This window comes from Enhydra lutris, unplaced genomic scaffold, assembly GCF_002288905.1.
Source record: "Enhydra lutris kenyoni isolate GAN:26980312 unplaced genomic scaffold, ASM228890v2 scaffoldscaffold46, whole genome shotgun sequence".
Lineage (NCBI taxonomy): Eukaryota > Metazoa > Chordata > Mammalia > Carnivora > Mustelidae > Enhydra > Enhydra lutris.
In genome coordinates this window covers 16,325,371-16,353,351 of record NW_019154130.1, presented here as the reverse complement: position 1 = coordinate 16,353,351, position 27,981 = coordinate 16,325,371, and the positions used below count along the sequence as shown (strand labels likewise).

General features: G+C 41.9%; 1 protein-coding gene across 1 annotated transcript in view; it reads left to right on the top strand.

The window, feature by feature from the left end:
* The window catches only part of LOC111156474 (coronin 1C), a 75,858-nt gene that overhangs the window by 30,913 nt on the left and 16,964 nt on the right, over window positions 1-27,981 (top strand). The window contains exon 3 of the mRNA XM_022517398.1: window positions 17,012-17,134. Coding sequence (XP_022373106.1) covers window positions 17,012-17,134 — 123 coding nt within the window. The remainder of the gene's footprint in view (window positions 1-17,011; window positions 17,135-27,981) is intronic.

The following is a 27,981-nucleotide window of genomic DNA, read 5'->3' as shown; positions in this document are numbered from 1 at the left end:
ATCGGAAATAAGGCCAGTACTTGGTATTAATGACTTTTATAATTGATGGGTTCACAGGTACTGTGTGGGATTTTTTGTATTAAAGTGTCTGTATTTTAGCCCTGAGGGTCAGTGTGGCACAGAGGAAGAACACGGGCTTGGCTCAGTCACAGACTTATAGTAGGACATGGATGTGTCACTCTTTCCTTGCTACAACTTCAGTATCTGGATAACTTTGAAATAGTTTTAGAGTGAGGTGCTGCTTTTGTTTAAAGCTAAAAACAACCAAATTCCTACATATAGTGTGAAGCGATACTTGAAATTAAGATCGCAAGAAATGATGCTCTGGGTATGTACTGGGCTCCAGTATGTGTTGTCAGCAGTCTGGGATTCCTCTCCACATGAATGGTAGGAGATGAGCATGGTTTTTAATAACCACCTCAGAGACTTCTGTTAATGCCCCCCAGCCCCTTTTTTTCTGGTTATAAACAGGCAAGTGAGTTTTGGTGGTGCTTTTTGGGCTCTCTGCTCATACTAATACGGAATATGCATGTACTGTTAAGACGTATTGTGACTCTTCCACAAAGGTTCCTATTTAAAATCATGGCCTTCCATGAATTTCTCTTCAAAGCTGGTTAGTGTCAGCAGTAAATAGGGCTTCTTATTGCTGCTTCATGAGGTTTGTGGTTAGATTCTGGGAAAATTGTGATCTCTCTGGACTTAAGTGGGAAGAGTAGTAGGGATAAATACATTAAAACACATAGATAGCAAGAGGCAAGCTTAGGAATGGATGTGTGTTTATTTTAAGTGTATGGATATGAGGTTTTTGTTAAGGTTTTATTAGGGAAAGTGGGATTGTAGGAGGTCGCTGCTAGAGGACTACAGAAGGTACTCAGCCCTGAGGTGGGGTGGTGTAGATTAGCACACGTGGTTCAGGATCTCTTTCGTAATGCTCTCATCAAGCTATGGCATGCCACGCTGTCATGACTTTCAAGGTGTGGCTTCATACATTTTCTTATTATTTGGTCTTTCAGAGGATGAATAATAGCAGTCTTGCAGAACAGAAGTTTGCTTTGTGGTTTTGGCTCTGAGGGTTTTCCCCCCATGATTACGCAAGCTGCCTTGTATCAAGAGCATACAGGTTTCAGCTCCCTGTGCACTGTACCGTGTGGGCACGAACAAGCCTCTCCTGTGTGGAGTAGCCGCACTGGTGATGTGGGATAAGGCGTTCCCATCCCTGTCGTGAATCCTGGTGGCTCATACACACCAGTGTTTGTGGGAAGGTGCGTGTGTTTGTGCGCGCATGCACTCACACGCACATACACACTAAAGCTTCAAATCACAGCGAACCTGTAAATCCTAACTTAAAACAAGGGTGGGGGGAATTAATTAGAATTCTGTGCTCTTGATCTCTTAACAGTCCTTAGGTGGAGGGTACAAATCAGAGGGCTCCCATCTTCCCTAATTGCTTTCTCCCTTCCTCCCTTGACGATTCTTTCTTTGGGCTATTGGAGCGATGGCTGACTTCATCCTCCCAGTAACTGCCTCTGAGGTAGCTCTGCGCTGGGCTCGGGAGGGCTGGGTGTGGCCAGGCCTCTGTCGCCCTTTTGGTTAACTATCCCCTCTCCTTCTAGCTTCTCTGGTATGGCTGTGCAGTACCTTCTTGCACGTAGTTACTTTTCTCCCATTTGTTTTTGGAACTGAGTGTAGGAATATTTGAAACATGGCTTTATTTATGTCTGTGAGCTATCTTTTCAACTCATCTGGTAGTCTTTCTCAGCTAGGGTTTTGTGAAAGAATTCAATCCCACGGAAAATCATTTCAGTAACTGTTTTCTTAATTCTCTCAAGGATGGGGCATGCTATGCCTTCTAGATGCATGGGAGAGAAATTAATTCAGTACATATATATTTGCTGCCTTAGAGCATTAGGACTTAATTTTCTCATAGAACCTGGGCTGCCAAGGGCTGTTTTAGAGTGTTATTCTGTCATATTTATTGAAGAAATCTTGATTCATTTCAGTCAGAATTCTAAGTACCTCTTCCTACTGTTCAGTATCCAACTCAGATGTTATTTCTGATTCACTAAGTCAGTGAAAATCATCCTTTGGCTTCCCTTGGCTGCTTATCCGTGCTGCTGGTACCATGTCCTGCATCATTCCATTGTACTGTAATATTTTTGTAGCCACTTAACAGATAAGGGGAGAATGATTACAGTTATATTCTCTTGATCTCTTGACATTCACTTGGATGGAAGATGCAAACCAGATGGCCGTTTGTGTGCTAGACCTCCAGGATGGCCTCCAGAGATTCTCACCTCCTTCTATTCATGCTGTAGTGTGGTTTCCTCCCGCATTAAACAGGGCTGAACTCTGTAACCACTGGGATATGCTGGAATTGATGGCGTGTGACTTCTGAGACTAGGTACTGGAAGCATGTTGGCTTCCACTTTGTCTCTCTGGGATGCAGCCTGCTTTGAGGAGACCCGAGCAGTTCTGTGGAGAGTTCCACGGGACCTTCCACTGATCGTCTGCGTTGCTTGACCAAGCCTGTGACTGAGCTGTCTTGAAAGTTGGATCCTGTGGCCCCGGCTGACACATGACTCATGAGAACCCTGAGCTAGAACCACCCAGATAAGGTGCTTCTGAACTCCTGACCCCCAAACTATGAGACAATAAATATTTACTCTCTTAAGCAGCTAAGTTTTAGGGTAAATTATTAAGCAGCGATTTGATAACTGATTCATGTATTCTCAGAATATAGCGCTTGACTCATCATGGTAGGTCACACAATGCATGAATAAATGAGTTACTTACAGTCACCTAAAAGGCCTTCTGGGAGTTTTAGGCACTCTTTGCATATATCTTTTAAACTTTCTATACAGAAAATAAATATATACAGATACATTCTTAAATAAATCTTAAATGAATAATTGAAAGGTTCTATACAGTAGCAAGAGGTTCTGTACAGTAGCAGTCTTGTCTTATGGCAAGATTTGGTTATCCTGTGTTCCATGATACTATCCTATAACCTAAAAAGATTGTGTTATGAGGTCATAGTCACTGTCCTATGTATAACTTCAAATTATGTTATTTGTTTTTGGGAAAAACTCTGGAATGTTAATGCTGATGGTGGGACTGACAGTGGTTTTTATTTTCTACTTTATCATTACCTGTACTTTCTTCAAAATGTTTTGCAATAAATTTATTACCTGTAAAGGTTATTTTTAAAAAATTATCAGTAATATTATCAGAGCATGTATAAAGAGCTAATTGTTCTTTAGGCCTTAATGAAGTCTAAAACAGTACTTTAAAAAAATCATATTCGTTTGTTCACATACTCATTCCTTAGATATTTGAGTACCTCCTTTGTGCCAGGACCTGTGTTGGATTTTTGGTCTTAAAAAGCTTTGGTAACAGTTGACTTTGATCTCTTTGATGGGGAGCTTTGTGTGTACATGAAGTTCTCTGACACAGTGATGAGAGATGAGTTCCAACTGAGGCTCTTAAGTCAAGGAAGACGTCACAGAAAAAGTTCTGCTGGAATTCAGGCTTCTCCTGCGCATAGGAACTGGGGATGAAACAGAAGAGCTCAGCTGATTTGCTAAACTGATGAATTTGAAGAGGTACTCAGTTCCCAGCAGGACAGAGAATGAAGTGGGAGCCACATTCCCCTCTCAGATTCTAAAATCTCTGAGTGTAGAGATGGGCGTTCAGTGAAACTGGTGAAATGGAATGTTCGACTGGAGGGATTAAGAGGAGGTGAAGGATAGCTTTTTGGTAGAAAAGCCATTTCTTTTGTCCTTTTTGTCCCATCACTTCCAGTGTAAATAGTGCAAAATTAGTGTTTTCCTCCATCATTATATGGAGAAGTACCAGAAAATAAGCAGCACTCTTCCACATTTTAGGATATTGTCGTAACTGGATCCACATAGCATCTTTCTTATGTCTTCTTTAGGAAAAGGCAACGACTTCATGTCATCTTCATAAGAATATGACTCCAAAATGACCTCAGAATGTGCTTGGAGGGTCCCCTTCCTAAATGGTCTTAGTTGTTGCACGAATAGGGTTGCTGTCGCACCTGTGTTCTGCAGGTGTGGGGATTGAAGCTCAGACTCAGTGCGGGCTCAGAGCTCCAGGGTCTTTGTGGATTAGAACCTGGGCCTCTTGGTCTATATTTGATTTGTACATTTGTATTTTTGAATAACATTTTCCCCCCACTGAGTGTGAAAGATTTTTTTTGGTGGGAGATGTATAGAAACTATGGTCTAATTGATACTTAATCCTTTGCATTCCTTCTTTCTCTGCCATTAGAATGCTTAATAACAAAAACACTAGCTTGTCAGGGCTTTGGTTCTGTCAGCTCTGAGAATTATCTTAAGGTCTGGAAAGTACTGGACCTGTTCTCTGCCTCAAGGAGACAGCCACAGTGAGGAAGTCGCTGCACTTCACATTATGGAGCGCTTCCTTTAAGCGCCAGGCACTGTGCTGATAAGTGCCTTCTTTCATGGATTAGTTCAAAAGGAATGGCAGTCTCCCGATGGCGCTTTTCACTGTGACCCCCCCCCCCCGCCCCCATCACTGCCGGCACCTGCTGGATTTGCATTGGCTGCATCTCCCCCTTACTGCACACTGCTGACAGGCGGTTTTCATTCCCACAAAAAGCAGTGCTCCAGTTTGGACAAGGGTAGCAATGCCAGTAGCCCTTTGTACAGATGTGGGCGTTTGGCACATGGTCACTTTGGTGTGACGGGCAGGGAATTTTATTCAGTGCCTGTGTCCTGATGTGTCACGGGATGCCCATTCACTGCCTCCTGAAATAGACGCTGTCTGATGCGCGGAGCACCTTACACTGTCAATTGTATGGGCGGTGAAAGGCTGCGAGGCGGGGGTTGGGGGGTGTGGAGGATGCAGGGGGACGGCACCAGGTGCAGAACAATGACTTCCAAATTATGTCACGAGCTGCCAGCCGCACGAGCACTGCACGGCCTCATTACCACATGAAGTGCCACAGAAGGGCCCTTTCATTTTCTCCCAGTGACTGTTTTCCACAGTCTTGCTATGGGGGCTTTTAGGGGGGATACCCTGCTCACCCCCAGTTAACAATGGAGCACAAAGTCCTGGCAGAAGGAACCTCACAATGTACCCTGGGGCTATTTTTGATTACAGTGAGTGGTTGTGACTCAGAGTGTGCCCTGGCCGATGACGGCTTCCACCCTCCCCTCCCAGTCCTCCTCCCCTGGAGATGAGCAGGCAGCCTGTCCTTTGTACGTTTCCTTGGCTGGCTTCTCCTGTTGCTGCAGTTCACTGATATGTCCACAGCAGCCGGCTTGTAGGCCTGACAGGGCTCTGACAGTGGTTTTTACCATATATGGCCATCAGAGCTCTGGGGCTGTCAGCTGGCCAGGATAATTTCCTTCCTTTGCTTTGATTGGCTGCTTGGTGGCTCAGAGAATGGTGGGATCTGGGAGCATTTGGTGAAGGGAAGCCACTGAGTCAAGTGCAAAGAACGTTTAACTCTTTGCTGGTTTTCTGGAGCTTGAGTCTGTGCTGAGCACACAGGCAAGTGCTGTTAGCAAAAGCCCTCACTGTGTAAACATTATAACCCAAGTCTGGCAAAGCAGTTGAGAAAAGGTTTCCAAACACACGTTACTCTGAAATAGACCTAGGGTTTAATGGACAAATACTTACAGTCCTGATTTGTCCAGAAACCTCCTTTATAACCATATGTAGCAAATTTTCTGCTGCCGAGTTGAATATCTCTACTTGGTGGGGTGGGACCTGAGTGGAGTCCAGGGGAAGCGGAGCTGGGAGGGTGAGTGGTGGAGCACGTGTTGGCTTTCTTAGATGACCAGTGACTTGGGTTTCTTATCTGGCTAAGCTTTTAAGTTGTGAGTAAATGATACAGTCTACAAAACTGGGTCTCTACGCCCATCCTCCTGCTGTTCATAACTACTACACGAAGGGAACTGCAAGGCATTTACCTTTAAAAAAAAAGTTACAGTATTTTTCTGGTTTTCATCTCTACTTCCAGGAGGGTGGATTTTTATTCTGAAGCTTGTGCGTAACCCCCTGCAGGGTTTGGACTGAAAGGGGGTAGCTCTGGAGTTCTTCGTCATTCACAGAGGGTCCTAGGGGAGAAATCCCCAGTGTCATTCGCTGAATACAGGGGGTTAGGCAACTGATTACTCTCCTTTCTGATGTGAAATTGAACAATTTGTTTTAATTTCCTGTATTTGCACTGAGGTCAGTAGTTATTTTGCTTTTCAGCTTTTGCTTTTGAGCTGAATTTTATGTTGACTAGGTTCTACCTCATCCTGGATTCCTAGTTTGTGTTTATTTTCAGACCAGAAGTATGTGGAATTTTGTGTCTCTAGTGATGAGGTTTTCACTTTACAAATTGTTAGTTAGGAAATACAGTGTCTCTGTGCACTATGGCATATTTAGGCGTGGTTGAGCAAGGAAACGTTAACTTCCAGTGTTTTGCTTTCCGATTTTGAAATCCATAGTTTTACAGTAACTTCCTTCATATTTTTTTTTTTTTTACAAAGATTTTATTTATTTATCTGACAGACAGAGATCACAAGTAGGCAGAGAGGCAGGCAGAGAGAGAGGTGGAGGCAGGGTCCCCGCCGAGCAGAGAGCCCGACGCGGGGCTCGATCCCAGGACCCTGGGATCATGACCCGAGCTGAAGGCAGAGGCTCAACCCACTGAGCCACCTAGGCGCCCCCTTTCATATTCTTTTAAAATGGTCTACGTGGTATTAGACCCAGGTTTTAAAGAGGACCTATGGGGCCAAATAATTTGCTTGGCATTTTTTTTTTATGTCCATAAAGCCTGTTCTTTGCTCACAGGCAAATGAGCTCTCTACAGAGCCACACTGCCTCTCTCTGGCAGCTCTAGGATCTCACTTCCTTGACAGGACTGGGTAACCCAACCTGTGTGCTTGATTCCAGGGCGCCTCTGCTTACCCTCAAGGTTGGTGTTTTTGGTTCCCTTAAAGTAAAACCACCCCAGGCTGTATTAGTCCCGGGTCAGGAGCTGCCCCTCTCAGTGGCCAGCTTGTCAACAAGACATATATTGTGTATCTCAGTCTTGCCGGTCTGCTGTAGAAGTCCGTGTCATGTTCCCTGTCCCACGATCACAGACTCTGTAGCTTCTTCATGTGGAGCAGTAGGGCCCGAAGAGATTTCAACAGAACATGTCTCCACATAAATAATACTGATACAAGAAAAAGGAAGTTGAAAAAAACTTCAGTAGATATCCTTTGAACTCTGCGCAGTGTGAATGGAGCTCTTATGCCTGGGCTGAAAACTTTTCCTTTGCTCCGAGCACATGTTTGACTTCCCATTCTCCTTGTCGAGATTCAGAAATTCTCAGGGTATTACTCTGAGGCCAGTAAGGAGTCATTATCAGTGCCTTACAAAAGATCTTTTAAAGTATGAACAGAATGATAAAGTTATTGAACTCTGGGCATATAAAGTTATTTTGACCAGCATTTTTTCTCCCTAAAATATATAAATATGAAGTAGGGACGAAAAGTTTGGAAAATCTTTGTCTCTTGTTCCTTGAGTCAGGATAGGGACGGACTTTTTAGGCATTTATATCCAAAGGTAGTGAAGTCAGGCTGGATAATCACAGATTTCAAAGCAGCTGGATGAGATGACTGCGGATCAGAGGTTGGAAAGTCGCTGGGAAGCTGCCGTGCAGAACTGGATGAGGGCGACGGTGTGGACTGCTGTCAGAAGCCCACACCCTGGAGCAGTGTGGGTCTGCATGACTGAACTCTGGGATGTCAGCTAGAAAAACCTTGTAAGAGGGATAAGTGGAGCATCTTAAAGGAGAATACTTGATTTGACTAGTGGAATTAAGATGTGTCACTTTTCAACACCGTGGAAGTTTATTAACTTTTTGGAGACCTATAGGTTATTGTGAGAAACTAAGCCTGCTGCTCAGCGTTCTGTGTGGCTTTAGCAAAAGCGCACATTTGAAGGACCCGCTAGATGCTCCCTAGCCCCAGTTTGGTAGCATCTTCAGCCTCATACTGAGCAAGCGAACATGTGGATCGAAACATTTATCACTTTGGGGGTGGTTGTTATGTTAAGAAACAGTCATTCTGAATGATCTTTTATAGAATGCAGAAGTCATGTGGGCAAGCTTCCCAGTGCTGAATTTTGAGAGTTTGGGAGAGTGAAAATGTGTGCAGGTTCCTCTGATATACTATCAGCTCCTTTAAAAATACATTGCAGAGGGGTGCTTGGGTGGCTCAGTGGGATAAAGCCTCCGCCTTTGGCTCAGGTCATGATCCCAGGGTCCTGGGATTGAGCCCTGCATTGGGTTCTCTGCTCAGCAGGGAGCCTGCTTCCTCCTCTCTCTCTGCCTGTCTTTCTGCCTACTTGTGATCTCTGTCTGTCAAATAAAGAAATAAAATCTTAAAAAAAAAAAAAAAAAACACATCGCAGGGCGGAGCTCCTTTATAGGAACAGATGTGTGAGAAGACTTCTGTACACTTCTGTACATGTGTCTTTAGAGTTTCTTGATTGCACAGTACTGCCCTTGGCATGTAGGATGAGTGCACTTTGTGCACTTCCTAAGTATGGATTCCTTTTTGACATGAGGTGTGAGAAACTAGTAAGATACACTGTGATATGTAAGTGGCAGAAGTTACAGTTTACCATCGAAATTGATGGGAAGTGTCTTTAACAACTAGAAATGTCATGTCATAAGAGTTACAGTGAATTTGGTATGCCTCAGGAGGAATGTGTTTGCAAGGTTATTTAAAATCACAAACATTCCTTCTTAGAGCAGTTAGATAATGTATTTACCGGTGCTTAAAGTTTGCTTTTTACTTCCTTCCGCAAAAATGCCTTTTGGAGGAAAGTGTTGCCTAACTCTGGATTTAGTTGAAGCATCAGTTTCCAGGAGCTCTTTTGAGTTTTGTGGCTGTTTTGAAATTTTTGAGAACTTTCCCCAAACCCAGAGTAAATGATAGTGCTAGTGTCTAGGTGGTTTTTCTGCCACTATGAGGGTTGCTGGCTGGAACATGTCAAAGCCATCAGCCTCAGCTCGGGCCAGCCACATGGAAATTGTGCTGTCACACCTCTCCCCTGTGCCAGCTGTACACACACTTTGGAGGCTGAATTTTCCCTGGGGCTCATGTTGCTGGGCCCTGGGCAGGCTGCTGGATCTTTTAGATAATGACAGTCCGTAAGCCAGTGCCCTGACCTATTTCACTAATATGTCACAAGTTTATGAACTAGGCACAGGGCCAGCGCCCTTGGTAACCTTGGTCATTTTGCTACTTGAGTTGACTTGCTGGCCATTCCCACCACTTGGAGTTTTAGCTAGAGAGGTACAATAAAAGCTCTTTTGTGACAAGTGGCAGGGACTAGTAAGTAATTGATAAATTCTTAAACATTATTTAAAGTAGGGAGTCTAAATGGTGGCAGATTGTTCTCAGCTAAACTTGCAATTCCATGCTAGAAAATGAGGATATTCTAGATGATGCAGCTGATGTGTGACACATCCTTAAGAAGACGATGACCTGATTAGTTAGTAAATGAAATTAATCTATATGTAAGTCTTGGAAGACGGATAGGTAGTACTTAAAGCACCGTTTAGTTGAAAAAAAAAAGGGGGGGGCATGGGATGCCTGGGTGGCTCAGTTGGTTAAGCAGCTGCCTTCGGCTCAGGTCATGATCCCAGCGTCCTGGGATCGAGTCCCACATCGGGCTCCTTGCTCGGCAGGGAGCCTGCTTCTCCCTCTGCCTCTGCCTGCCATTCTGTCTGCCTGTGCTCGCTCTCTCTCCCTCTCTCTCTCTGACAAAATAAATAAAATCTTTAAAAAAGGGGGGGGGCATTAAATTCTTGTAACTCTTTTTTTCTAACCTCAACATTCACTTACATGTGCTGCTCAGAGGTGCAGGTGAGCTGTGTTGTCCCCATGACTGGCAGTGGGTGTCCCTTCTGAGTGGTCCTTCACAAGCCAGCAACTAGACATGGATGCCTCGGTCTATTCACTGCATGATGAATGAGGATGTGTCATGTGTATGAATGAGAAATGCATTTTCATTAGATCCTCGTGCACAGTGTTTCTCAGAAATGATGCGTCCACATCTTTACCATATAAGGCCAGTATTGTATGGTTTCCTCCAGTTTCCATGCACTCGGCGCCCGCAACAGTTTATAATTGCCCAGCTCTGCCCTTTTAATAATGTACTCATTGGATAAAATATGTTGTGCTTTTCTTTTGATTGATTTTGTTATGGGTAAGAAGCTATTCAGTGGTGTAAGCCCTTGAAGTCAAGATAGCTGACCCTGAGTTGTGTGTGGTGAGCCTCCTGTCTGTGAAACAGTCACTGCACATTTAAAATGCCAGTTCTTGCATTGCTTCCCTTTTTCGTTCTTTACCACTGTCAGACATTTAGTCGATTCCCTTTTTGTTCTGCTGCAATGTGATGCTACTTTCCCTGTTTAACTTTTTGTAAGGATTTGTGATGATGTTACAACCAGAGGAAACAGCTGTTGGCAGGATACCATTTTTTATTAACTCTGTTTCTGATGACCAGCTGCCAGTAATTTTAACATGACTTTCGTGCCTTTTTCACAACCCGTAGCCTAATGGGAATTTTCTTTCCCTATGAAAATCTTGTATGGCCAGCTGGTCAGTGATGTTCAGATCTCCCCTTCTTCACTTCATCTCTTTATTTAGAAAATGGGGATAATAAAGTTGCTGTATCATAAAGCAGCTTTGTGAGAATGAAGATCTAAAGGTCCTAGCATGAAATATAAGCATTCTAAAAGTGTTAGCTTTTTTTTTTTTTTAATTCAATTTGTTTGCTTGTTTATTTGAGAGAGAGTTCTCTCTCTCACATGCACACAAGCAGCAGGGCTTGGGGGGGATGGAGCATAGGGAAAGGGACAAGCAGACTCCACACTGAGCACAGAGCCTGACTCAGGGCTTGATTTCATGACACTGAGATTATGACCTGAGCAGAAAAAAACCAAGAGTGGGACACTTAACCAGCTGTGCTACCCAGGCACCCCGAGTGTTAGCTATTCTTACGAGTACTTGTTCTCGATAGGAAGGAGGGCAGTTTGTGGCAGTTGCTCTTTAAATGACATTCAAGTTCCTGTGAAAACGTTAGGCTCTTGAGTACTTTGATGCTTTGGACTTGTGGGCACTAAGTCGAGAACGGCAGCTAGGCTTACTCTTATTCTTAAATGTCTGACTTGACTGAGCAATACTGCCACTATCTTTACACGAGGATTGTATAATTTTCACCTTAAAGAGAAAGTCATTTCATAAGCTTCTCAGTAGAATTAAGAATAACTTGTTTTAGTATTTCCAGATTGCCCTCAAAATTACTGTGTATCTGAACAAAAGCTCTTTTTAACCCAGATTGGAAAAAATTATTTTGTGTCCTTGGAAGTTCAAAGTTTAGTGACTATACTTTGCCATCAAAGATGCCAGACGTGGTTTGCTAGGGAGAGTGTTAGGGTGCAAGGACTCAGATAAAACAGTTCAGATAGACAAATATTTTTACCTTGGGAATGAAGATTTTTTTTTTAATTTTTTTTATTTTTATTCATTTGACAGAGAGAGATAGAGATCACAAGTAGGCCGAGAGGCAGGCAGAGAGAGAGGGAAGCAGGCTCCCCGCTGAGCAGAGAGCCCAATGCGGGGCTCGATCCCAGCACCCTGGGATCATGACCTGAGCCGAAGGCAGAGACTTAACCCACTGAGCCACCCAGGTGCCCCGGGAGTGAAGATTTTTTAATGTAAAGTTAATAATAGTACATTCCTGGGCGCAGGATAACAATACATTGGTGTGTTTCTCCACTCTATTGCATTTTAATTATTTTTTTAAAAAATAGGAAACAAAGTAAGAGGACACTCACATACTTACCCGCAAGATTAAACAGATGTTAATATTTTGCCCTCTTTGTTTCATACCTCCTGTTTTTGAAAAACAATAAAGTATAACAGATGTAGCTAAATTTCCATTCTTTCCTCCTCTTCTCCTTCCCCAGAGGTAACCATTTCCTCAAACCTGGGATGTATACTTTCATTACATGTGTATCTCTCTGTCTATAGGTTATTATAGGTTATTATTTTATATGGGTTAAACTTTTATGTAAGTGATACTTATTTCCATACCAAGAAAGCAAATTGCTCTCTGCTTTTTTCACTATTCCCAGCAATGCTGCAGTTAATATCCTTTCTGTGTAAAACAGGGGAACCTTTCTTACCCACAGACCACCCGGTGCCACGTGGTACTGCTCAGGGGTGGGCATCTTCACCTCCACCTGTTTCCAGATTGCTCTCAAAAGGTATTGCAGCAGGAGACTCTCCTGTGAGTTCCTGTTTCCTGACATCCTTGGCAACACGTGTATTAGATGTCTAAACTGTTGCCGGTTTTAATAGGTCTACAGTGTTACCTGACCATTTTAATCTGTAGTTCCCTGGTTACCACGGAGAGCAGTATTTTTTCTTAACACCTATAGGCTGTTTAGGTTTCCTTCCCTGGGAATTCTGTGCTCATACCATTTGCTGTTACTCTGTTAGGTTATTTGTTGACTTTGTCCAGTCTGGATGTTGCATATATATTTTCTCTGTCTGCAGCTTGTCTTTCCATTCTGCTTATGTTTTTTGAGAACAACCCACACTGCAGAATTTGGTCAGGTGGTGGTCATTGCGGTTGTTGAGTTTGCATCAGTATTTGTGATTTGGCTTCCATTTATTCGTACACTGTCCTTTGTGTCAGGGTGGACATGCCTTACGTAAGGAGTTCAGTGGTGTTCCTCTTTTCTGTTCTCTGGGAAGTTTTGTCTGAGGTCTCTTCCTTGAGTGTTTGGTAAAGCCCTCCAGTAAAACCGTCTGGGCCTAGTAGCTTTTGCTGTTCATGATTGACGGGGAGGTGGGTAATATGTGGACTTCTGTTCCTGGTTCTTTCATGGTTTGGGGTCTATTCTGGTTTTTTATTTACTGAAAAAGTTCTGACTTTTTTTTCTAGGAGATTGCCTATCCATCTGATGTTTTCAAATTTATTATCAGATGTTACTCCTAGTATTTTCATGTCTTGTCAACTTAGACCGTATTTGTAAGTTACATGCTTTTTAAAATTACTGGTATTAGTGCTTTCTCTCTTTTCCTACTCTGTCCTGTTGTATCAGTTTGGCTTATTATTTATTTCTTGTTAATTTCTTCTCATAATTTTACATTCTTTGAGTGTTTTTGTATGTTCTAACTTCTCTTTAATTTTCAGACTTTTGTATATATGCATTTAAGGCTACTGATTTTCCATTAAGGAGATCTGTTTTAGCTCTTTCCCACAAATTGTTGTGTGTTTATTGATCAGTTTTAACTTTTTTCTATTGGCCATTATAATTTTCTGTGTGAAGAATTTAATAAATTTAGAACTTTTTCAGATGCCTTGGGGATTTAGGGTTTATATATTTTTCTATTAATTTTTACTTGAATTGCATTGTACTCTGAAAGTGGGCTACAGGATATTGATTCCTTGGTATTTCGTGAGATTTGCTTTGTGGTATCCTAATGGGTCATTTTAAAAAGGCAATGTTTAATGTGTGCATGGAAAAAAAATGTTTATTTTAAAATACTGGCTCCAAGGTTGGATAAGTCCATTAGATCAAGCTTGTTACTTGCTAGAGTCATCTATATTCATGCTAATTTTTGTCTGTTTGCCTGAGAGTAAGTCTTCGTTAACATCTTCTAACATTATGGCTTTGTCATTTTCTCTTTCTGGTTCTCTCAGCTTTTGCTGTAATTAGTTTGAATCTATGTAGTTAGATGAGTTAAAGTTCATAGTGTCTGTAGCATCCCAGCAAATTGTTTAAGTGTTATGTAGTGATAGTAATCTTTAATAATGCATCGCACCTTAAAGTTTGTTCTAGCATGGCTGGATGGCACATATTTTTATACCCTTACCCTCCTTTAGTGACCTTCTTAGTTTTTAACTCAGTAGTTTATGATTTTTTAAACATGCCTTGTAGCTGATTTTAATCTAATCTGAGACACACCATCTTTTAGCTGGTGGATTTAATATAATGTTCATATTATTTTGTATGCTGTATGTCATAATATTATAAAACGGACACTTGTGATTTCCATTACGACCTGTGTGAGCAGTAGAATGCTACAGGGTGGCAGGTAGTAGCGTCAGGGCTGGGGTACTCCCATGACTTCTGTGAGGATGCAGGGAGGGAGAGAGGGAAAGCCATGTGGCTAAGGTGTTCTTTGGCAGTTCCTTCTTTAAGGAATGACATGATCAGGGATATGATAGAGTGGGTTCCAGCAGTTGTTCATTTTGGGGTAAAGCATATGGAGCCTTTCAGGTGCTGCGAAAGTACCAAGTCCTTTACTTTGTCTCCAGTTAATTCTCACAAGCTCTTACAGAAGGAGTTGTAACTGTCTCATTTTGCAGATGAGGAAATGAGGTTGGAAGATGAAGTCATTTGGCTGGGGCCTCAGCTGGAAAAGGATGGAGCCACGATGCCAGCCCAGGCCGTCTGGTTCCCAGCCACTCATGCTTTGCTGCCTGTCAGTGACCCAGAGGGCCCCTCCTTATAACAAACACCCCCATTCTGTATAGTGTGTTGGTTGGCATTTTCTTCTAGGATTCCTTTTTTGGTGATGCAGTTCTGGAGATCCAAACGGGGTTGAATCCAATTTGCAAGGGGATGCGAGCATGTGAAAATCCCAGGCTTTTAGGTCTGTGGACGGGGCCATCTCCACACCTCAGTTTAGAATTATTCTTTCTCAGTAGAAAACTTTCCCACAGACCGTGACCCCCACAGGCCTGGCTGAATGCCCCGCTCTGTGTCCCTGCCACCCATGCCTGTCCTCCTGGAGCATGTCTCGTGCTGCACTGGCACTGGTGGTTTGATGATCGAACTCCATGTTCAGCCAGGATGGAGCTGCCCTGTTCACTTTTGTATCTCCAGTACTCAGCGCAGCGTCTGGCCCCTAGAAGTTCATAAGGGACACATATTTGTAGTTCTTAATGGTGGAGTAAATTAATATATTATGCTCATATGTATTATATATAGAACTAATAAGAAGTGGCAGTAGTTTTTTATTGAGTATTTACTATATTCTAGGCACTATACAGGCTTACCTCATTTACTGCACTTCCCACATACTGTGTTTCTGGTTTTGTTTTGTTTTGTTTTGTTTTGTTTTGTTTTGTTTTGTTTTTTTAAACAAACTGAAGGTCTGTAGCAATCCTGTGTGGAGCAAGTCTATTGATGCCATTTTCCCAGCACCATTTGCTCACTTTGTGTCTATTTTTCTCACATCTTGGTTATTATTGGAATACTTCAAACTTTTTCATAACTGTTATGTTTGTTACGGTTTGATGATAGTTGACATTCTTTAGCAAGAAAATACTTTTTAATTAAGGTCTACACATTTTCTTTTTTTAGACCTCTTGCTATCACATGCTTCATAGATTACAGTATGGTGTAAATAAAACTTTTATGTGCACTGGGAAATCAAAAACTTCATTGGACTCACTTTAATTGCAGTGATATGGACCAGAACCTGGCAATATCTCTGAGGTGCACCTGAAATTAAATTTTTTGCATACCTTACACAGATAATTGTAATACTAAGTTATGGTTTGCCAAAAAACTTTATTTCATCTAGTCCCTACAGTAATCTTGGGAGATAGGTATTCTTGGTACTCATATCACAGGTGATGGATGAAGGTGAGAGAGATTGTATGACTTGCTTAAGGTCATCTGCTGTTGAAGTAGTTGAGCCTGGAGTTGAACCCCTATCTGTCCGACTGGATACTGTGGTCTTTGCGTTTATCATACTGCTTCTCTGGAGATTCCACAGTTGAGCCAAAGTGGAGAAATCATAGAATTTCTTGATCTTGAAAAATTTCTGAGAAGCCTTGCCTCACTGTTATGATGACTTGCTGTAAGAGGAGAACAACAACAAAAAATAGGTTCAGTCTTGCTTGGCAGTGATTCCTTTTTGTATGACTGCTTTTAGAGCATATAGGACCTTGGCATGGACTGGCATTAACCTGTTTGAAAAAGGAAATAGCTTTTATATATCTGTTGTTAACAATAGCATTTGTCTTGGTTAACACAAAATCAGCTCGATAAGCCAAATTGACTTGTTAGATTCAAATGTATAATAACATGAGCATATTGTGATGGCTGCTTTACCAACATTGAAAATTGTATTCTTAATGTGATGTGGACTAGATAATGGATGGGATCCAAGCTGGTGTTAATTAGATCTGGCTGTCTCTTCCATTAATTGAAGAGAGTGAAGAGACTGAGACATCAAAGTATGTCCTTTAGCCCCTGAGCAATAGCTAGAGCTTTTCTTTTTATTACCCTAACTTAGTGTGCTCACAGTATGCCATTCATTTCCAGAACTGGTAATTTATTATATTCAAGGGTATTAGTTAATTATATTAAAAGTTATATTTAACATTTTAAATAATACCAAGGGTTTTTTTAATAGTAAAAACACATCTGTAATTTACAAATTGTATTTTGGTGAAAAGATTTTGTATTTTCATTTGCTCTATTAATGTAGTTGATTAAATAAAACTTCTGTGGTTCTAGAAATTTGGATTCTTTTTTTTTTAAGATTTTATTTATTTGTTTGACAAACAGAGAGCACAAGTAGGCAGAGAGGCAGACAGAGAGAGAGGAGGAAGCAGGCTCCCCACTGAGCAGAGAGCCCGATGTGGGGCTTGATCCCAGGACCCTGGGATCATGACCTGAGCTAAAGGCAGAAGCTTTAACTCACTGAGCCACCCAGGTGCCCCTATTCTTATAATTTGGTGGAGTATGCTTGGCCGTCACTATTTCTAGAAATGCAGGTTGACAGTTCCTACTAGTTGACACTGACTGATGTGAATGTCATCATATATAGACCTTGGAGAGTTTGGGGTGGAGGTAACAAAAGAAAAATGGGTTTGAGAGAGCACACAAACTCTTTGGTGTTGGTGTTTACTTAGGAGATTTGTTTCTCTCTCCTTTCAGACTGGTCGAATCGACAAATCCTACCCTACAGTATGTGGCCACACAGGACCGGTACTCGACATAGACTGGTGCCCACATAACGATCAGGTCATTGCCAGTGGCTCAGAAGACTGCACGGTGATGGTAAGCTCCCAGGGTGTGGCAGGCACACAGGCCAGTGACACTCACCCACCACTTCCAAAAAGAGTGTGTGTGCGGAGGCTGGAAAAGTAGAAGGTCATAGCAGTTCTGATTGTCCACTGGATTATACCCTGAGTGACATGAAAGCGTATCTGTAGATAACCCTCTTGTAAGCCCTTATATCAGAGATATTGTACTGTATTGTTTTTCTTCTTTGGTATGGGTGTGCGTGTGTACGTGCTTACTGATGTTTGTCACACCTGCTCTGTGGCATTCTGTGAATGCCATTGATCCACGAGTCCGCTCCCTCCCCCAAAAGGAGAGAAAAAACTGCTAACATGAATGCCATATTACAGTGGAAAGTTACACACAAATGCCGAAGATTACACATAAAAAAAGGGATATGTAACAGATAAGTGGGGAATAGTAAAGGTTTGCAATAAGTTAAGTGTTTCTTTCCAAGCTAACGTCAGAGGGTATGTTCTGTCGAGTTCGACCCTCTTAAGAAAGTCCTTTTTCTGCAGATAAACAAACAACATGAAAGACATTTGAGTTCTTTACATTCCCTCATTTAGATTACAAAAGTAGAGTGTGTGAAACTGGGTTTTGGGATACTTTTTAACCAAAGCTGCTTATTCTTGGTTATGTTCTTCTTAGCCTTAAAACGTAATTATAGGTTTGGATCAATTCTTAATCCTAGCCCAAAGTATGTTTACCATAAGTCCCTCTGGGGAGTAATGCGCTACGGGCAGAAGTCAGCGAAGGTGTCCCTCCGTCAGGTGCAGCGGCCTCCTGCATGTCGGGTGCAGAACTGGGAGACCCACGCTGCCGTTACTTCCCTCCTCGTTTTCTGTCGCCTGAGCCAGGCTTAGAAACATTGTGTGGAAAGTTTTATTAATTAAAATTATTTTACATAAACACAAATTAATTCCCGAACTGTGTCATTTAAACATTTACCCATTTTTCCTCATGGATTTTTGGCCGAGGATAACTCCTCCTGTGATCTCATGATTTTGGCAGCCAAGTCATATTATAATGAAATATGCTGCTGTTAAAAGGAATTGTTCTGCTTTGTGTGCCTTGCTAAATTGATCATTTTCATGACTGCAGACACATTTTACTAAGGGAAAGGAACATTATTGAGACCACTGATGCCAAAATCTTAAACTGAGACTTGACTTCTCTTAAGAAGCGGGTTTGATTCATCTTCAAAAGAAACCCCTTTTTTGTTCTAAAACATGCTAAGCAGGGAAGAAAGTTCAGTGGAATGAATACCCTCTCACCCCCACCCAGGTCAGGAAATAGATCTTCACCCTCCTTCTCAGACTCTTCCATGTGCTGCATCCCTGTCATAACCCTTCCCTCCCTCCCTCCCTCCCTCAAGTAACCACTACTCCCACTCTTAAATACTTAACTTCTTGCTATTCTTCATGGTTTTAATCACCTCAGCAAGCATTTCTAGACAGTGTAGCTTAGTTTTGCTGGCTTAAAGAACTTGATTTGTCTTCTAAGTCTTTTGTATATCTTGTAGGTTCCTCCTCCATTATTTTCTTGTCCTTAACAATGAATCTAATGAAGAAGCCTGACCTTAGACCTGCACCTTTCGCTATCTAGTTTTTGGTGATTGCACACTAATGGTGCAGTTCAACATGCTCCTCTGTCCTCTGAATTCCCTGCAAATTGGCAGCTGGATCCTGAAGTGTGATCAGATTCAGGTTCGGTCCTTTCAGCAAGACTGTATAGCTGGTGTTATGTTCTTCCATCAAGAGGCCGATGATACCAAGATGTCTGGTCTTTGTTCTTTTTTGATTTGTGCGCTATCTATGCTCACCACTCAGATGCCACAAATCATTAGGGGGTCACAAAATGGTAATGTTAAATTCTGTTATTTTGTTTTCAGTTTTTAGCTGGTAAAATTGTAAGGCGATGCCCCCTCTTATTTGATTGCCCAGTAGTACTATTCAAATAGGAAAGTAGGGTAGATGTTTGATTCTTTCCTTTTATTTACCCAGTTTTCAAGATAATGAATTGGTTCTCTGTTTTTCTCAGAAGATGACCGGTTAGGTTCTCCCCACCCCCACCCTCTACCCCTGCTTCCATTTCATTTTGAGCTCATAAATTTGAACATATTTAGTGGGTTTGATGCATTACGATTCTTACCTCAAAGCTCAGGCCATCCAGTCTTTGTTAGTGGGAACTTCTTCAAGTTTCCCCAAGTTCTTTTGACAAACCCTATTTGTTTTTGGTAGCTTCCCTGCTGTTTGGTATGTGAAGGTATTCTGGCTCATCTTGGACATCTCTTCACCCACACTTATTATCAGCCATTTCTCTCAGAAGCTCTGGCTTTTTTTAATGGAGAAATGGAATTTCTAGATCAGTCTGGGTGCTGGGAATGCTCATTGTTACCATGTGATCATTTGTTTTTAAAGATTTTATTTATTTGTTTGAGAGAGTGAGCAAGCCAGAGCGAGAGAAAGCACGAGTAGGGGGAGGGGGCAGAAGGAAAGGGAGAAGCACACTCCCCACTGAGCAGGGAGCCCAGTGTAGGGACTCTGAAATCATTACCTGAGCCAAAGGCCCACGCTTAACCAACTGAACCACCCAGGCGCCCCTTTGGTGATCTTTTTTTTTCTTCTTAAGACTTCGTAGTAAATGGGGCGGGGCGGGGGGATACACACACACACACACACATATTTTCAAGGATAAAATACGTTGTGACTTCATCTTAATAGTCCCTGTTCAAATTATGGACTATCTAGTTGGGGTTTTTTTGTTTTTTTTTTTTTTTTAAGATTTAATTTATTTGAGAGAGAGATCACAAGTAGGCAGAGAGAGAGGGGGAAGCAGGCTCCCTGCTGAGTAGAGAGCCCGATGATGCGGGGCTTGATCCCAGGACCCTGAGATCATGACCTGATTTGAAAGCAGGCACTTAACCCACTGAGCCACCCAGGTGCCCCATGGACTATCTAGTTTTAACCTAACCTCTTGAATATTGCATCTTTATCTCTCTTCTTCCACACTGAGAATATGGGTACTCAAGAACTCAGAGTGTGAATTAGAGAGCCCTGATCTGTCTTGTGTGCTTTCATATTATAGATATGACGGACTCAGCAAAAATACTGTTACAACCACCAGTTAATGATTACTAAAAATAGTTTTATAAAGCCACAACTTTTTACTTATGTCCACCTCTCTCTAGTCATTTAGATCATCTGAAGCTCCTTCCCTGGTGGATTCTAGACCCCAGGATGCTAGAACCCAACCAGAGAGTAATCCCTTCTGGGACAGGCCCCACACTGAGGAGAGACTGCAAAGAATGGAATCAAATAGAAAAGGCTCATGGAAACAGTACTTTTTAAGTCCTTCTATGTAGATAGTAGCTCCTCAGGGACCTTTAGATTTGGAGGTGAGTTTTTCTGAATATAAAATCTCAGCTCACATCATATCTAAATACATTATTCCGTTTTCTTTTGGCATAAAGTGTTCCTGTCAAAAAAAAATTTCAGATAATATAGTTCTCTCTCCTTTATAAACCATATATTCTTTTCGCCTAGATGTTCCCTAAGATTTTTTTTTCTTAGAATACAGTAATCTTGGTAGAATATTGTTGGTTATTCTGACTTGGAATTCCTAAGCTGATGGTATGTTCTTTCAGTATAGGGTTTCAGGACTTTTTTTCTCCTTCCCAGAATGTTTTCTCAGTTATAGTCCTTCATATTTGCTCTATTTTTTGTCCTTGGTTTTTTTCTTTAGGGGCTCCTCCTGTTAATCCATATGCTTTGTCTTCTTTATTATCTTCAGTATTGGTTAGTTTCTCTCCCAACTTTTTTCGTGTTCATTTATTTTATTTTTTTAATTAAAAATTTAAAAAATTAAAAGAAAAAAGATTTTACTTATTACCTATTTGAGAAAGAGAGAGAGAGACAGAGCATGCACATAGAGGGAGAGTGACAGAGAGAAGCAGACACCCCGCTGAGCGGGGAGGCCGATGCAGGGCTCCATCCCAGACCCTGAGATCATGACCTGAGCCAAAGGCAGACTCTCAATCGACTGAGCCACTAGGCACCCCTAAAAAAAAATTAGTTGAAATATAGTTGACACACTGTGTTTGTTATATTAGCTTCAGAACTTTAATCTTTTTTCTGATTTTTACCTTTTATTTCTTGGGGGGCATTATTATGTTTTTGATAATGTGTTCTTTCTTGGTTTGTCTTCACTTCTAAAGTGATTTTTCTTTTGTATCTGATTTCAAAAAACTTTTGCCTCCTTTTGAGTTTTTCAAGTTCTGACTTTATTTTGTTTTGAAATAGTGATTGTTTTTCACTAGTTGAGGACACCTTCCTTGCATTCTTCTGTTGTCTGTAGGACAATATTCTATGCCTTGTTCTCTTTGTTTCTTATAGTAATTTGGGGAACCTTGTCTTTTTTTCCTTATTTTTACATGCGGTTCAGTGGTTAGGTGGCTCAGTTCATATAGCCATCCTAACTTCACAGAGCTCCCCCTTCTGTCCGTTTCAGGCAATGTTCAGCAGCATGGTGACTTGCTTTCCAAGATTTCCTGGCCTGCTTTTATTTGGCCTTTCTCATTCCTTTGTCCCTCTTATTTCTGTCCTTCTCAGATTTGATTCCATTTGTTGGAATTTCTCCTCATTGTGGGTCCTGTCTCAGAAAGAAGCCCTTTCAGTGGTTCATTTCTAGAGTATGGGGTCTAGACAGGTCTGGATTGCTCCAGCCCCTTCAGACCTTTGTATTTCAGGTTGCTGTCCTCACCTGCTGTTGGGTAGGGCAAAACCTTTCCCAGTGGCCCCTGCTTCTCTCACGTTGGCCTGTTACTCTCAGGTTTGTGAAGCACCCCATTGCTGCCCCATGATGTTTCCACACAGAGACCCGTGATACACGGGTCCTATGGCTGTTGGTGGTTTTCTTCCTTCCACTGCATTTGGGGGTTATCACCTAGTTCTGGGTTTTTGTTCTGTTAATCTGTTTGCTCTATGTTTTTATGGAGAGACTTGAGAAGATCCCAAAACTGTGCTTGCTGCTGATGCCACCATCCTTCTGGAATTTTCTAATGTTCCCTTTTGTTGGTATTGCCAGAGTGAACATTTTATAAATTGAACAATGCTTTGAGATAAATCCTCCTAGTTTGTGTTTTTAAGCCCTTAAGTGTGGCACTGATATTTTAATTGTTTAATATCCCCCAAATCATTTGTTACTATTATTGGGGCAATTACAAGAAGCTTTTATAACTTAACAGTTGAAGTGAAATTTTAAAGAAATAGCTGATTTTCTCCTACTCTACCTTCTCAATACCTCATTTTCCTCTTTGCCCTCTTGAAAGTACACTGTATGATAGATAATCTGTTTCAAACACAGCACTGTTTTTCAGTTATTTTTAGTTTATTATTGTATTACATATTGCTTTATTATATATAATTTTATTATGACAATGATTTTTTTTTTAAGATTTTATTTATTTATTTGACAGACAGAGATCACAAGTAGGCAGAGAGAGAGGAGGAAGCAGGCTTCCTGCTGAGCAGAGAGCCCGATGCGGGGCTCGATCCCAGGACCTTGGGATCATGACCTGAGCCAAAGGCAGAGGCTTTAACCCACTGAGCCACCCAGGCGCCCCAACAATGATTATTTTTAAAGTAATCTTCCCCTCCACCGTGGGGCTTGAACTCATGACCACCCACTTTACTGATTGGAGCCTGCCAGGCATCCCAGTACCTTTTTTTAAAAAGGAGAAATGCTTTCAGTAAGTTTCCCAAGCCGAGGCTATTGGTAGTAACCCAGGAGCTACAAATAGTAGGTAGCATAACAAGGCCTCATTCTAGTAGGAGAAGAATCCCAAGATAAGCCCAAGATGGGGGATTTGGAGCGCATGCAGGCCGCTTACATGCCCTCAACCTCAGCTGCCTTACAGGTAAAGTAATGGTAACAATAACGACAGGAAGGAAGCTATACATATAAAACGTTTAGTATTTTTTCAGTATACCTGTAGTGGGTTCGTAGCAGTAAGAATACCTTTAGCAAATACTCAGTTAAAAAAATACAATAGAACCGCTTTGCCAAATGAACTGTAAAAGAATTAAGGTTTTTTTTTTGTTTTGTTTTGTTTGTTAAGAAAGAACGTGTGCGCGGGGCAGGGGTGGGCTGAGGGTAGGGGAGTGAGGAGGGGCAGAGGAAGAGAATCTTAAGCAGGCTCCATGCCCAGCACAGGTCCTGTTGCAAGGGCTCCATCACACAACTCTGAGATGATAACCCAAGCCGAAATCAAGTTGGACGCTCAACCCTGTGCCACCCAGGTGCCCCTACATTTATTTTGAAAGCTTTTTGTATTTATAGTTTTAATTCCATTAAGCCCTAAGCATTTAAGCATTGATTTGTTAATTTGGCAAGCATTGATTCAGTGACAGCAATGTCCTTTTAATTGTAGGTTTATGCTGATGGTATATTCCTTCATCTCTCACAGATGACTTTTTTTAAAGATTTTATTTATTTGACAGAGAGAGAGATCACAAGTAGGCAGAGAGGCAGGCAGAGAGAGAGAGGAGGAAGCAGGCTCCCCACTGAGCAGAGAGCCCGATGCGGGGCTCGATCCCAGGAGCCTGAGATCATGACCTGAGCCGAAGGCAGAGGCTTTAACCCACTGAGCCACCCAGGCGCCCCACAGATGACTTTTTTTAATTTGGAAAAAAAATTAGTTGTATTTCCTGTTATAAGAACAGCAGACAGCACTATACAGTAGACTAAGATTTTCTAAGTAAAATAATTTTTTATTAGCATATAATGTATTATTTGCTTCAGGGATACAGGTTTATGATTCATCAGTCTTACACAATTCACAGCACTCACCATAGCACATACCCTCCCCAGTGCCCATCACCCAGCCACCCCATCCCTCCCACTCTCTCTACTCCAGCAACCTGTAGTTTGTTTCCTGAGATTTAAGAGTCTCTTATGGTTTGTCTGCCTCTCTGGTTTTGTCTTGTTTCATTTTTTCCTCTCTTCCCCTGTGATACTCTGCCTGTTTCTCAAATTCCACAGATCAGTGAGATCATATGATAATAGTCTTTCTCTGATTGACTTATTTCGCTTAGCATAATACCCTCTAGTTCTATCCACATCATTGCAAATGGCAAGATTTCATTTTTGATGGCTGCATAATACTTCATTGTGTGTGTGTGTGTGTGTGTGTGTGTGTTTCACATCTTATCATTAATACAGATGACTTCCGGGACACCTGGGTGGCTCAGTGGGTCAAGCCTCTGCCTTCGGCTCTAGGTCATGATCTCAGGGTCCTGGGATCCAGCCCCACATCAGGCTCTCTGCTCAGCAAGGAGCCTGCTTCCTCCTCTCTCTCTGCCTGCCTGTGATCTCTCTCTCTCTCTCTCTCTGTGTCAAATAAATAAATAAAATCTTAAAAAAAAAATACAGATGACTTCTTTAAGTGGTCTAAAAGTAAATTATATTGGTTTAGTTTACCTTTAATTTATTACTTTTTGAAGCAGTGTCTTACACTGGCAGAAAGCAATTATGTAAATCCTCCTCCCGGAAATTATAATCTGCTTCTAGGTTTTCCAGACTTCTCATATTGTGAGTTCTTTTCTCCAACAATACCTTCTCATAGAGAGTTTTAAAGATTGTGGCTACTAAGTATTTGACTTGGAAAAAGTTTAGCTCTAAGAAAATACCACTGTTTTAAATAATACGAAGAGCAGCCAAGTTAAGTTTAGTGATTGATACTGACTCACCATTGTTCCTTATCTGCAGGGAGTAATCAAACACAAATGTAAGAAATGGCTGATTTAAACCGTGAGTTGGCAGTCATCGTTTCTTCCAGAATCTGGGAGAGGGAAAGATCCTGGAAACAGAGTATTTGTGTTACCCGTTTCCGGCTAGCAGTTCAAAGGGACACTTTTCCCTTCTCTCAAATCAGTCTTACACTAGAAGTCAACAGAAGTAAACTCCCTATTTTGCACATCGTTGCTTCTGTGACAGATTTTCCTAATACAGTTTTTGCCTCTAAATGCAAATGGGAGTGGTGTTGTCATGGGTGAGGAGAGTGAATCCCTCGGTCGTTCTCAGACTTCATGTTCTTTCCCCTTTGTGCAGATTGCAGCCGGGCCCTTTGCCAGCAGGTACTATAACCTGGGGACATTCGAGATGAGCTCTCAGTTCTGGATTTTCCCAAAACTAGTGTTGTTCTCACCGGCCTGGTTCGTGGAGGCAGTTTCTGTGGGGAAGCCTGCGGCTCTGCAGCTGCCACGGGCTCAGTAAGCCCCCTCCTGTCTCTTGAGGTGGCTTCATTTGCCCTTTGGAATTGGTTTCCTTAGCATTTAAAAAGTGTAGGGTCTTTGGTGGGGAGTAGCCCTTCTTATGGCTATAACTCTAGTACCTGGGGGTGATTAAAGTGGAGAAGCAGTGTCTGGAAACGCTTCGTGTGTGTGCTTTAGATTTGCCCTTTGTTTGAGACACAAAACCATCAATGAATTGTGCTTCAAAATTACTCTTCGAGAGAAACCCAAGTTCCTTAATTTTCATCACTTTTTTCTCTTTTCTTTCTCCCTCTTTCTTTCTTTCTCTTTCTTTCTTTCTTTCTTTCTTTCTTTCTTTCTTTCTTTCTTTCTTTCCTTCTTTCTTTCTTTCTTTCTTTCGGTCTTTCTGTCTTTCTTGATTTTATTTTTAAGTCCTCTCTACACCCAGTGTGAGGCTTGAACTCACAGCTCTGACTGAGATCAAGAGTCACAGGCTCTACTGACTGAACCAGCCAGGCGCCCCATTCAGCACTTTTTTCTTACTGGAACTGTTCTACAGAACTGTCCTTTTTTACATTTTCAGAATTTCACATGTTCAAAAGGATTCCAGTGATACATTAGTTCATGAACATGTGCTTCAAGTTATTTTTTTTCCAGAACCATGATGGGTTTTTACTGATTGATTCGCTTTTTCATCTGGAAGCCCTTGGGAGTGATGACGTGTTTTGTTTTGTTTTGTTTTGTTTTGAAACACAACATTGCCATAGCAATGTCTAGTCCAAATAGAAAATTTGAGGAATACACAGTATTATTTAAAAATCAAAACAAAGCAAAAATTCAAGTGGAGGAGAGAGAGATAGTTTGTTATCCCTGGTGTGCTGAGATGCTCCGTGTGTGTACAGCAGAGGATGGTTGGTGCCTCTTCCTCTCCTCACTGACAGGTTTTTGAAAAAGCTCTTTGGTTTTAGAGTAGTGGCTTGAGCGGCTAAACATGAAACAGAGAAAAGCTAATAGACCTGTGTTGAAATCAGAGCTGTTCTCCTTTGTGCTGATCGGTCTAGGCATGTACTAGAGCTTTCACACATCATATCTTGGATGTAAATTAAATAGTTGGATACAGTGCTGAGTCAGTTTGAAGACTAGGCTTATGAAAGAAATTCTGGTGTTCACACCTAAAAATATATGCGTGGTTCTAGTAAACAGCAAGAAAATTAATTGTGAACATAGTAAGCATTTTTTTTTCCCTTTGGCCAAGCCAGTGTTTTATAAGCCCTTAGGTGCATGATTACATTTAATCATCATAACAGCAAAGTGAGGCCAAGAGTATGTCCCATTTTACAGCGTACGGAACACCACCCCAGACAGCAACTGGTTTGTCAGAGGTCACTCTGTTTTCAGTATCTTCAGTATCTCACGTAAGGGGAGTGCTTCGGGTAGCAGAATGTTTTAGCTCTTTTCGTGTGTCCTTTAACACCTGTATGGAGAGCTGCTGCTGGCCCCATACCAAATAAGGAAGCTGAAGCTCCCAGAAGTGAGGTCTGTTCTTAATGTTAACACAGCCAGTTGGTGTCCTAGCTCTGTTGGAATGCCGTGTCTTTTGGCGTCCAGGCCGGCGTCCTTTCTGCCACACCAGGCTACATCCCAGCTAATGCACAAGAAGACCTAAACCTGTACCAAGTGGGGGTTCTGCTTTGTTGTCCCTGTGCTTCAGGAGCCAAGACTTCTTCAGCCCAAACAAGAAGGCCGTTGCCTGGAAGCCTCAGACAACCCTACGAAGGGCAGAGAGCCAGATAACGATAGGCCTTTGAGTAGGGCCAGTGGGCACCAGCCAAGCAGTGTGCATGCTTTATGTGGAAAAGTTTACGGGTCTTCAGCCCTTTTCCACAGTCCACAGTGCAGAACACCACCACCTTTATTTACCAGCGAAGGCAAGAGTTCCGTCATCTTTTCATTTAGTTTCACAGACTTTTCCAGTCACTGACACCTCCCACTGTAAATCCTCAGGTCTGTATTACTCCTTCCTTCTTTCCTCTTCTTCCTGTCACCTAACTCCTGTTCCTTGTTAGAGGCCATCCCCTCAGAGTCTTCCTGGATGCACCAGACTGGAGAGCAAGAAGTTCACTTCATGACACTTGGCATTTTTATGCAGTCCTTGTCTTATACCTGTGTAGCTTTGGTTGCATACTCTGTGTGGTTTCCTGGCACATAATACAGGCAGCAGCAATGGCTAACACTTAGGAAGAGCCTGCCTTATGACAGGCATTATTCTAAATACTTTAGTTTCTTACTGCCACATTGCTTCTCAAAACAACGTGTATTGAAAGCAGATTCCTTCTTTCCCATTTTATAGATGAAGAAATCGTAAAGCTCAGAAAATTTAGGTCAATGTCTCCAAGGTTATGTAGTTGATACAGGGCTGAATCAGGAACTAGGCAGTCTGTTCTAGTTCTGGAGTCCATGTTCTTAACCACTGTACTGTTCTGTCTCTGACTGTATGCCAGGCACTGTTCTAGGGCTTAGAAACTCATGTAACTCCCACAGCAGGCATAGAAAGTATAAGTATTCATGTTTCCTCTGTGCAGTGACATT